We start from the raw sequence: 12,571 nt of genomic DNA on the forward strand, positions 1-12,571 counted from the left end.
ATTTCACAGATTATCATACAAAAGAAAATGTAATAAACATATTCAGACAAAATTACGTAGAAATAATATAAAGTGAACAGTGAATAATTCCTTGGGGTTGTACTCCAGACTTTATCGCCACGATGTCTCTCTTGATGACAGGACTGCAACACACACACACACACACACAATGGAATGAGGTTCTGGGCTTCACGGAGGATGATTGGAAAATATGTTTTTAAATACAACTGGTGACGGTAATGTTTCATTTCACAGATACAGAGAAGATTACATAAAGAAAGAAGGGTTTGGAAAATGTAAACAAAGAAAAAGACAAAAGCACCAGCATAAAACCTCAAAATGCTCCATTTACAGTCAGACCTTGAGTCTGTTGCAGTATCCACTGGAGTAAATAAATAACTACTTAAAGGAGTAGTTCACTTTTTAAAAAACGTTTGCTGATAATTTACTCACCCCCATGTCATCCAAGATGTCCATGTCTTTCTTTCTTCAGTCGAAAAGAAATTAATGTTTTTGATGAAAACATTCCAGGATTTTTCTCCATATAATGGACTTCAATGGTAGCCAAACGGTTCAAGGTCTAAATGACTGTTTCAGTGCAGCTTCAAAGGGCTTTAAACGACACCAGACGATGAATAAGGGTCTTATCTAGCGAAACGATCTGTCATTTCAAAAATAAATAAAAAAGTTAAAGTTTTATAGGCACAAATGCTCGCCTTGCGAACTCTCCTGTTCGAACTCGTTCATCAAAATGAACGAATCTTTTTTCGAGTCATTGACTCGTTCATCAAAATGAACAAATCTTTTTTCGAGTAATTGACTCGTTCATCAAAATGAACGAATCTTAAAGATTCGTTCATTTTGATGAACGAGTTCGAACAGGAGAGTTCGCAAGGCGAGCATTTGTGCCTATAAAACTTTAACTTTTTTATTTATTTTTGAAATGACAGATCGTTTCGCTAGATAAGACCCTTATTCATCGTCTGGTGTCGTTTAAAGCCCTTTGAAGCTGCACTGAAACGGTCATTTAGACCTTGAACCGTTTGGCTCCCATTGAAGTCCATTATATGGAGAAAAATCCTGGAATGTTTTCATCAAAAACATTCATTTCTTTTCGACTGAAGAAAGAAAGACATGGACATCTTGGATGACATGGGGTTGAGTAAATTATCAGCAAAAGGTTTTTAAAAAGTGAACTACTCCTTTAATTTCTTTCTACATAACACACTTGTGCCAGGCAGGAAACATGGAGCAAAGCACACTGGTAGCTCATGATTCACGTGAGCCTACATGAAAGAACCCCAAGGCAGAGCAGGTTTCAGCAAAATGTAGTAGCTTGGTGCAGCAAGACAGAGGCTTGATATCTGATTATGAAACCACAGAAGACAAAGTGAACATGCTGTTTTTGTGTTCTTACTCAAAAAAATAACATAATAAAAAATGTCCGCAATCTGTCTTTTTGGCCGTACACTTGAATCGTCTAATCAGAAAAATGCCCATTACAGTGCATTTGACAATACACAGAGCCACCAGAGAGAAGAGGAGTTGTGCAGTGAAACGAGCGTGCGTTCTGAGAAGCAGGAAGAGGTAGAGGTGGACAAGCAGAAGACTTAGGCCAGCAGAGGGCAGCGGTGTGCAAGCTGTGTGTCACACATACACACCCTCAGGATGAAGGCTGGAGACAAGCGGATTCTGGAGGCTGCGTGGGTTCCCTAGGATTTGCTTGGCAGTGGTGCGAGGGTTAAACTCCAAGATGGAGGAATTTGAATCTGTCATAAACACAGTGTCAGTTATTTAGTTATGTATAGTTAGTTTTCTTCTGAAACCACCAGATAGAATTTGTTTTTATTTTGGAAGACATATCAACACATTCCCATGTATAGTAGAAAAGTCCCAACTAGTGGCTTATGAAAAGTGCTTGTAACTTTACACACCTTCATCACTCTGTCCATCAGGCTTGAGGAGAGCAAAATCGATCTCTTCGGTTTGCTGATTGGATTGTGCTGGAGTGACTCCTGTTTGCAGGATAAATTGCTGCAGGTTACACTGGCGTAGCTCCTTGTTCAGATCATCCATTTCCTTGGTTTTAGCCTACAGGGGAACATAAGAGAGATTTAGTGTTGGGTTGGAGGGAAAAAGTTGAAGCAGTGACTTTCAAACATCAATGATCCTTTATCACATATAGTTCTCTTTTCTTGAAATGAAAGGCCCACACAGACTTAACTTCTACAATGAGGCCTAATGGCCAAGCGATGTGTTTGAAATGTCATTTTTCATTCCTTACTACAATCAGAAATAATAGTTAGATAAAGCCACAAACTCGCTCTTTTTTATTTCAACCATCCAAGGTGTGAGTAGTATTGTTGGTAATAACAACAACCTGTGGGACAAGGGACAATATAGCACTGCCCTTGCAGAAGGGAGTGAGACAACAAATTAAGTAGTGTGTATGGAGCCCTGAGGTTCAGTTAGTCATGATGAGAACACACAACATGCTTTTGTGTGTCAGCATTTAATGTACCGGTGTGATGCAACAACTAGTACAAAGAGGTTTTATGTAAGGCATACATACTGTGCAGTCAGCAAGTCATTACCATTAACTAAACCCCGACAGGGTGTTTAGGACCCCCATATGCGTGAACATGAAATTACTTTATAATCCTACCTGTACATGATCTTAAAAAGCTTTCACTAATAAAAATGTACAAAATAATCAGGCTAGCAACAGAACATTACAGTAATATTAACACTTTGGTCCACTGATGTCATTTTCACTACAATCAATAAATGAGATGAAAAATGCCGCAAGTTGCATTTGTTATGATACGAGAGACATGAGTGTTGTGCCTGTGAGCAGGCAAATATAGACGTAGTCAGATTAGACGCCATATTGAATTTAACACGGATGAAAATGAGGCTGTGAGGGATAGACTTACAGTCTTTACAATGGCAAGCACTGTATAAAGGTCCTAGATCAAGTCATTTTCACAACTCATAACTATCAATAATGGTTTAAAGAGTTTAATTTTTTTTGGAAAGATGTTTTGTCATCTGAACAATCGGTATGTTGTTAAACAACAGTAAAATCCACTGAATGCACTTTACTTCTATCCCTCACAGCTTTGTTCTCATTCTTGTCAAAACTTAAATATGGTCTACAGTGATACAGAATATCAGACCACCAAATGCCAAGACTGACCAATCAGGATCAAGTATTCCAGTATTTGCATACTGTCAGGTACTACATTTAATGAAAAACAGTTACTTCTGTAACTGTATACTGTTAAAAACGTATGTTCTATGTGTGCAGTGTTAATGAAATCTGGGCATATATGTTGGCTTTGTCATGTGACCTACGGCATCAATTGAACAGGCTACACTCACATTCACAGCTCCTCACCCGTGGCTTCATGGGATAGTAAAGTGTCCATCGAATGCACACTCCAGAATCTCTGCGGAAGTAGTAAGTCATCCGGGTAGATTTTAACTACTGTTTTTCAAATACTATAGTTGGTGCAATATATACTACGCACTATGTACTCAATCATATAGTGTATGAATTTGACAAGGTTATTTTGTCACCCACAAACAGTCTGATAGCCCCTTCCTCTTCGCTATGTGATTAAAGCTGTGACAGTTGAGTGCAATAAGTGTCCAACATTCCACACTTTTTTTTTCCGGGTAAATCAGTGCATAATCTGAGCACTTTTTACTTTTTGGTATTTTCAGTCTGAACACACTAATCCACACTATTTATACTACAAAATGGTATAAAATAGTGCATAAGTACATGAATTGGAACACATCTTTTGTATTTGGACATACTACTCTTTTCCCGCACTGTTTTTCACGTTCTATATATTAGGGAAGTATGCATTTTTGGATGCAGCATTTAAAGTACTAAAGTCTCCAAATAATGCTAGTGAGCCCATGCAATATTGTCTCATAATATACGAGGATACATTGATTGGATTATGCATTTTTAAGTGTTTTATACATGAACATAAACAAATAAATGAGATTTAGAAACAACGTAACCTCTAGTGGATAATATGACAAGTGTGTAGCATTATGAGTGATAAAAACAAAAATGCACACCTGCAGTTGTTCGTCTGCCAGCCTTAACACCCTCTCTGTCTCTTCAACTGATGCCTGCAGTTCAGCCCCCTGACGCTGATGGTTGTCCAGTTGTTCTTTCGCTATAAGTACAGATTCTTCAACACTGGGCCTGGCTTGAAGCATACCATTTCTCTTGCTTTCAATGAGCAGCTGAATATCTCGCTCTAGCAGCTCAGATTGGCTGTCTGTGTCATGCAGCCTTTGACTGTGTTTGTCTAGGGATAAATGGAGTTCATTTTTTTTCCGTAGCATGTCCTTTTCTATTTGAACTTCAGACTGAAATTCATTTTCCCAGTACGGCACATGAGCCAGCTCATCCTCGTTCCGCCTAAAAAAACGCTGTAGGTGGTCCATTTCCTCAAGGAGATCAGGGGAAAGGTTTGGAGGAGGAGACTGCTCCCAAACGGCCGCCTCCCTCTCTAGAGTCTCCAGCTGTCCCTGCAGAGACTGCAGCTGCCCCTGTTGTCGTAGAATCTGCTGATAGAGTGCGTCTTTGGATGGACCAGCTTGGGCATGAGACGAGGGTGGAGATGGGGACACCCCTCGCGCTTGGGAGTCTCTAGGTGGTTTTTCAACATGTTTTGCATGAGTCCGGGGTGACGTGGAGGGCCCGAGATTGAAAGTAAGAGCTTTTTTTGGCTCCTTGTGTTTCAGGGGCACTGGATCTGGGTGTCTGGGTAATTGCGGGGCTCGACTTTGGTCTGAGGCTTCACTGCTCGTGGGACCGGTGCGCCGTAGGATGAATTGCACTTCATTGCCCAACTGACCCAGTTTAGCCAGGGACTCCAATGGGCGTTCATTGGCCACAAGCTGCCGTTCTTTATCCCGTAGTTTCTGGATGAGAACATACCGACCTGTTTGCCCTGAAAAAGTTAAAACGTAAATGCAATAGTTGCTCAACGAGAGAGAAAAAAAAGAATGGAGAAAGAGAGAGATATTTAATAACTTACCTATAGCCTGGGCAAGAGCAATAACTACATCCTGACAAGATGTATCTTCTGATAGGCCACAAACGACACGTGGAATGCCATCCACCCACACTTTCAGCTCCATGACTGTGAGGGAGTCAAAGGAGCTTCTCTACATCCCAATGCTCTGCTGAACAGATTGTGAAGAACAATTACTTACAATACAGAGAATAACTGCACTTAAAAAACAACAAAGGTTGCTCTAAAACAGCTCTTTAGAAACATCCGAGACTTATTTTATTTATTGCTTGTAAAGTTCAAAAATGATATGTGAAAAATAGATTTTTATTTTTAAATACAGATATGAACCACCAGGCACTGATTTCTGTGTTGTTAAAATGTATATTAATCAAGGGAGAATGTACAGTGGAGAAATGGGTTTGGATGTGAACTGTCCTTTAATATTCTTGATATCAGGAGTCAGCTTTACCTTTGAAGTCAAATGGATGAGATTTGACACATATTGTGTTAAAGGGAAAGTACTTTATGAATGAGTGTTTATGTTGTTATGTGTGAATAAAAGTCTAGAAAATTAAACATCATCCTATAAAGTAATCGTGTCCTCTTCAGAAGGTTTGGATCAAACCCCTCGATTCATATGGATTACTTTTACAATGTCTTACATTTTGAAGTGTCAAAGTTTTGGTTGCATGGACGTGTTTTGAAGATGAACAAGGCGTATTTGTTTGGAACAACATGGGTGATTAAATGATGACAGAATATTCATTTTTGGGTGAACTGACCTATTAAGCAGTTTAACTTTAAGGACAATTCAACAAAAAATTATGTGCCAGCAGCCCAGGTCACACTTTAAACTGGGAGCTTTCCAGATTCTGTTCCTTTTTCTTTACTTCAGAATTGCAATTGTAGTTAAATGTAATAGATCAAACTAACTGAACTCACCAAAACTATAACAAGAGACATAATCTCGAATTGTATTCGATTATGAGAATGCTTTTAGTCAGATAATGGCAAAATACTATAGCCTATGCCATGGATTAAACCAATGAATTCCAAAATGTATTATAAACATTGTTACTGTTAGATAATGTTTTATACTACATCAAAGAGGCGTGTTAAGATGAAAATGTATATGTCATGTAGCTGTAATAACATAGTTCAAAAAAGGTACAATAGGATGAACACTTTCAACCTGACACCACATTTCTCTAGAAGCATGCATGGTAAAATGTTCATCTAGACTGTAAATTAACCAGGTGTATTTTTCAGAGAGCATATCTTAAAACAACTTCTGCTTTGTCATGTCAGCAATGCAATCCCCTTCAACCAACACATTAATGAGAAGACACATAAAAAAAAAAAAAAACCTTTCGAGTTCAAGGCCTTTAGACGCAACATAGCAAAGTGCTTCAATGATACCCTAGAGTATGATCTGGAAAAAAAATCAATCCTATTTTGAAACACAGACGTTTCCTTTGCTTCTGCCAAATGAACAGGTTAAGACATTGAATCTCTTAAAAACTGTCTGTCCTTAGTTTTTTTTAATCTGCTCTGTGAGGTGAGTTAGCATGAGTCTCATGTCCTCAACCTGCACATAACGCTTGACTCTTGAGGCAATCATTAACCAACCTTCACATTCCTGTAAACCTTGAAACTGTGCTCACATGCTCAAAAAATGTGTGAACTGTACTCACACTGTCACAACACTTTTGCCTGTCACACTAGATCATTCATTTGACAAAATGGCAATAACCTTAAGAGATACAGGATGAAGTTAAAACAAATGTAGTCTGTCTTTTAGTCTCACCACAGAACATGGCTCAGGCTTCGTATAGCTTGTATTTCATAATGCTATATTGTAAAAGTGATGTCATGTCTTTTAAATTGATTGTCACGCCTCTGTTAAATGTTGTAATCATTGACTTATTTTAGCAAAATGACCTTCCCAGATTTGAACCTTAATTAAACGTTAAGCTAACATGTTGTAACATTTTGTTTTTATAGGAGTCATAGCTTAACACATTGAATTTGGTAAATTACCATAAAATTGTCAGATTTATTTTTGTCAGACAATATCTGCTCTTCACAAGTAATACTGCTCAACAATGCAACCAACAAACTCTATTGGCAATTTCAGATGAATTTGTACAATCTCTGTACAATTGTATGTTTGCGTACGATTTACAGTAACCATGAAATCAAAATTGACAGTTCAAATAAAGTCCTCCTGTCCAACATTTTTTTTTTCTTGTTCGAGAAGCAATTCACTTGGATATGTGTCACAATAGGGAAGAAAAGACTATCGCAACTTCCCTACTGATGGTTAGGTTCACTTTGTAAAATATAGTTTTCTCATGAGATCAGGTTGTGTGCAACTGCAGAGCCGCAGTGCAGATGAATGAATAAGAAGGCAGGGTCTCGAGACCCTCTTGAGGCTCATGTGCAAGACGCTGAAAAAGCAGCAAGAGACACCGCAACAGTCAGAGCATGTTTAAATTTATAAAACACATTCTGAACCAGCCTTTATACTGTAACTGTAAACGGCACAGAGCAATTACGACTTCTCCATCAGAACTTTATGATTGGCCCAAAGCTGTGTGTGTGAAATCCCCATAGCATGTGTCGTTGTGAAAACATTACCTTTTCTGAAAGGAGGTGTTAATTTGTACCGGTGACAGCCATGTCACAATACAACTAAAAAGCTGGGTGGTGCAATAAATAATCATAATGCATAGTTCTGTTTTTATTACTGCTAAGGACAAAGGTTTTCTGATTCATCAAGCATAAACTTCCATCCTTGTGGTAAATGTCATCCCTGGCAGGGATAGGAATAATCGAGAGTGAGGAGTTGGGGTGGAGAAGGGATGCTGGAAAACAGTCATGGAACTGGGTTAAGTTGGCTCTATATATGCAGACTGATCTCATGAAATGGCGTATGTATGACACGCCAATTCTGATATATGCCTCCTCTCGCGCTGATTAGAACGTGATCCTTCCAAAACACAACATTTTCAAAATTCACAATTGAGGTATGATCTGTAATTTATGTTGTAAAGCAAAAAGTGTAAATCTCTACAAGCAATGTTACCCACATATCTTGTTTTACTCATAAATAATACAAATACAAAAAATAAATAAAATAAACGCTCTGTGCAGGTAAAGTGGAACATGTTTTGTTCAAACAGCGCAACAAGACCTCTAATTCACTAGAATAAGAAATACAAGAAAAAGTAAATACTAATAACATAATATAATATTCAATGTATGTTTTAAACCTATTAAACCCCCCCAAAAAAGTCAGCAAACATTGTGTACAGCTTCCTCACTGTCTGTAGCAGATCTGATGATGTGTGTGTGTAATCACACACCGTCCACCTCCGTCAGCAGACCTGCAGTAGATCCTGGTCTCTGTTGTGCTCATAGTGTCTTTTAAACTAATCCACCATGAAGTGTGGAGACCCATGCAATCTGCCTACTTTTTGCCTAGACATTCCATTCCTGAAATTTAAGACCATAAACCCTAAACCAGTATCATGAGCCAGAACATCAAAGATTCAGTAGCTCTAACAACTGACTCAATGAACTCAGAACTCACCTAAAAATGTTGTCATCATTTACTCACCCTCAAGTTGTTCCAAACTAGTATGAATTTATTTCTTCTGCTGAACACAAAATAAGATATTTTGAGGAATGTCGGTAACCAAACAGTTGATGGGCCGGCCCAATTGACTTTCATAGTATTTTTATACTTTGGAAGCCGATGGGGCCTTGGGCCTGTTTGGTTGCCCATATTCTTCAAAATATCATCTTTTGGGTTTGTCAGAGGAAATGAATTACATTTTTGGGTGAACTATTTTTAAGACTCTAACTACCTTTAAAACAAGCTGGTAGTTAGTTAAATTACTAACATCAATTTTACAATGTTTCATCGTCAATTGTTTGAATATGGTGTCTTTGAAGGTGGGAAGCTCAAATATGCTTGGGAAAACCATCCCTTTTCTCATGTTTCCCTGTCAACATGGGCTTTGAAGAGCACCAAGGAGGGCACACGCTACCAGAAACATATGGCAAACTAGAAATACAGGTTTCAGGCTGTTTCTTCCGTCTGATTATGACAGATGATCCATTGTGGTCATAAGACCTCTGCATGTCTGACAGCTGAATGACCTATAGGGGAACGCTCTGTTTTTGACCTGAAATGTCATCTGATAGTTCACCTACACTAAATGAGAGACTGTATGTTGATGGCATTCTCACTCAGTGAACAATGAGAACCAAGAAAAAAGTTGAAACTGTCTGAATTCCATTTGTTATGTGAACCAGCCAGAAGCAGGCTCAGGGATGTGTCTCACAGGCATTAGGTTTCTTGTGTTAAAGGGGTGAAACTGGCCTGCTTACGTAGATCAGCATATCTAAACCTTCCCCATTGTGTGCAGAAGGAGTGTACTCCCTCCCTCTCATGTGACTTCATTGACGACTGCAAGTAAATAGTGTCTCCAAACAATGTACGATACCTTTGGTATGCAGCATTACAGGTGCATCAACCTCAGTTTTTCTGCTAAAGAATTCCAGCCGAATTTTATATAGAGAAGGAGTATTCTTAACAGAACTCTCTGGTTAAAAAAAGGAAACCGTAGTAAGAGGTTAAAGTAAAAGTCTGTGTGAGATTGTCTCATCAATAATGCTCCAAGTATACCTCCAAACTAAAAGTGTGTTCCTTTTAGCGTTATCATTAAAACACACATATTGTTTTTTGAATGCATTGCTTGTGATTAGTCAATAGACTCATTATTTATTTAATTGTGTTGAAAATCTCTGATTTACTGGCCTTTCCAAAAAAGAATAACCACAAAGTCACTTTATTGGGAGTAGTCCTCTCTTTCAAACCATCCTCAGAGCGAGACAACCTCTACTCTAAATTTACGACATGATTCGTAGCCTTGAGCTGTAGGAACATAAATCAGATTATTTTTTCACACACTGATTTCATCACTAATGCTTTTCAAACTCGTTTCAAGATCCATAATTCAAACTGCATCAATCGGAATACACTGGTCTCGCCTGCAGTTGGTCAGTTAAATGAAATCAACCGTTTTCCCTTACAAAGTTTGCAAACAGCAGTAGATGTGACTTTGTAGTTTGGTTTGCATATCCAAATATAGTGACATCATTTTGTCAGGTGATTGGAATGCAGGAGAATTTAAATGAAAATTTATGTAATCAGATATTTCCTTAAATGTTTAAAAGGAAAGAATGGGGAGAAGAATCTACTCATGTGTTGAATGAAGCAATTGATCTCCAATATGCACATGAAATAAGCATATTGCAAAGGTAAATGACAGTAGATCCTGTCGAAAAAAAAAAAAAACGTATCAAAAAAGAGAACTGATTGTTTTTAATCTGGATGGCTGATTGACAACTTTGCACATTGATTTAATTTATTCATTTATTTATGAAATTGAACTTCAATTTTCAAAAAGTCCATAAAAAGATACATTATGGGCTTGTTTTGTCATTTTTGTTGATGTTACATTTTCAAGGAACAGTTAATCAACAGAAGAACTTCATCGAAGAAATATCATCAGATACATCACAATGCCCAGATGGTTAAACAAACAGATCCTTATCAAATCACAAATACAAACTCTACAGAGTGACATAACGACAGAAAGACCCAAAGGACCTGAGCACAGCAGTTTTCACTGAGAAAAGCATATTGGACAATCCACACAAGCGAAATAGATTATATGCATTAGCCATGGACAATACAGAGTTCAACCATTCTAACTAATTACCTTCAGGCATTTTTTTTTTTTACAAAGCCTGGTAACCTCATTGAGTTTTTCAGGTAACAGACTGCTTCCAAACAGAACAAGTTTACCCATTCTCTGCCCCAAGTTTCTGTAAATTATTTTCATTTCCTTGTTATTGATTAAAATCAATGACATAACCCAAAAACAATTTCGGTGAACCACTTTCCTTTCCAGGCAGGATGGTAACACCTGTGTAAATTTTGGCACATTTTATTGTCAAGTCTGTAGACTAACTAGACAAACCTGCTGTTCAGAGGGAAAGCTATATTTACCTTAGAGTTGAAAGTTTGCTTCTGTGTGTCCCCCTTCCTGGTTACCATGATGAATACCGTCAAAAAGTACCGTCCTCATACGTGTCTAATGTAAAAGAGTTAACCTGCAAAGAGTTAACCTGTACCGCAGATGTAGGAGTCCAACAGGTGTTGTTTTTACTGTATCTATAGGAGCAGGATTAATGGCGCACTACTCGTTTCGCCTCTTGAAAGTGACTCGCTCTTTCCGCTCTCTCCAATGCTGACACATACCACAGCCTTCTCATGCTCCTCCCCCTCCACAGGTAACAGTGCTCTCATTATCTCTCTCTGTATTTCTCTGCCCTTCTTCTCAATCTCCCAGTCTTAGCTCGGTTTGTAAAACTGGCAATGTACACTTGGTATTACTTTATTATATAGCCTATTTTTTTCTCTTGCCTTTCATTGTATTTATGTGACATAATTGTGGGCATTGTGTTCCTGTAAAAATCAAATGGTTTGGCTTCCTCTATAAACTGAATAACTTCCTCCTTATAACTTACCAGATGATACCTGTCTGTAAAAAACTGTAAATGTTGTAACAATAGGATGTTGTGGGCAGTTACCGGGCCATTGCTACGAGGTATATAAGTTGTTTAGAGTGTTTTTTGTGCATTGCTATGCAGTTGCTAAAATGTAAATGTTTCTGGGGTGTTTTGGATTGTATCTTAAGCTGAATATTTTCCCACCTTTTCATTTTAAAACTGGGGATCATTAATCTGCAAGCTGCAACAAATATCAGTAAAACAACAAAACATTGATGTTCACATTTAAAAAAAAAAAACACACACATTGTTTCCCACGCAAAGACTGCTGCCATCATTTTAAGATGTAGTGTGCTACTTTCAGTGTCTTGCTATGTGGTTTCTAAGGTCTTCTAAGTGTTTTTTTAACATGTTGCTGTAAGGTTGATAAGGTGTGTTGGGTGGTTGCTAGGCAATTGCTTACCAGCCCAAGTCAAAAAAGCCCAACCCCATAGTATTTTTTTAATAATCTGAAATGGATCAGGGACACCTAAATGTGAAACTCATTTGTGCTGCTATATATTTTTGTGGAAACCATTTTGGCCAATTTAATGCATACTTACTAAATAAAAGTATTATTTAAAAAAAAAAAAATCTACAGACCCCAAACTTTTTTTGAACTGATGCAGAAAAAGTTAAAACCCCAAATCTATAATCCTAAGCATGAGTGAAAAGACGATGTTTTAAACACTTGTTGCGCTACATGACCATTAAAGGTAGCCTGGTTAAAACCAGACCATTCTCAGTTGTAACTGAGTTATGGTCTGGCAAAGCGTCATAGACAAATCATTTCCAGAGGGGCGTCACCAACGGACGTCGCGGATAGACCTAACCAATAAGAGCGATGAAGGAGATGGCGTATGCAGAGCGGCAGAAAAATCTCCGAGTGTTGTTCT

General features: G+C 38.1%; 1 protein-coding gene across 2 annotated transcripts; it reads right to left on the reverse strand.

Moving 5' to 3' along the window:
* On the reverse strand, positions 1–11,308 carry rassf7b (Ras association domain family member 7b). 2 transcript variants are annotated; one of them, XM_056259045.1, is made up of 6 exons: positions 11,134–11,308; positions 5,070–5,214; positions 4,099–4,982; positions 1,935–2,091; positions 1,662–1,769; positions 1–143 (listed from the first exon to the last, which is right to left on the reverse strand). In XM_056259045.1, the coding sequence occupies exons 2-6, from the start codon at positions 5,170–5,172 to the stop codon at positions 112–114; spliced, it is 1,284 nt and encodes a 427-aa protein (XP_056115020.1). In that variant the 5' UTR covers positions 5,173–5,214; positions 11,134–11,308; the 3' UTR covers positions 1–111. The 2 variants fall into 2 exon arrangements, with proteins under 2 accessions (XP_056115020.1, XP_056115019.1); XM_056259044.1 differs by having other exon boundaries at positions 5,070–5,217.
* Between the last annotated feature and the right edge of the window lie 1,263 nt (positions 11,309–12,571).

The sequence above is a fragment of the Rhinichthys klamathensis genome, unplaced genomic scaffold, assembly GCF_029890125.1.
Source record: "Rhinichthys klamathensis goyatoka isolate OS25496 unplaced genomic scaffold, OSU_Roscu_1.1 h1tg000161l_1, whole genome shotgun sequence".
In the NCBI taxonomy this organism is placed as follows: domain Eukaryota; kingdom Metazoa; phylum Chordata; class Actinopteri; order Cypriniformes; family Leuciscidae; genus Rhinichthys; species Rhinichthys klamathensis.

Excerpts from the sequence above, each read along its gene's own strand:
- rassf7b (XM_056259045.1), bottom strand. The coding sequence starts at position 5,172 with ATGGAGCTGAAAGTGTGGGTGGATGGCATTCCACGTGTCGTTTGTGGC. Across the intron at positions 2,092-4,098 it reads TGGCAGACGAACAACTGCAG|GCTAAAACCAAGGAAATGGA; the intron begins GTGTGCATTTTT and ends GTTCCCCTGTAG. Across the intron at positions 1,770-1,934 it reads TGATGGACAGAGTGATGAAG|ATTCAAATTCCTCCATCTTG; the intron begins GTGTGTAAAGTT and ends TGTTTATGACAG.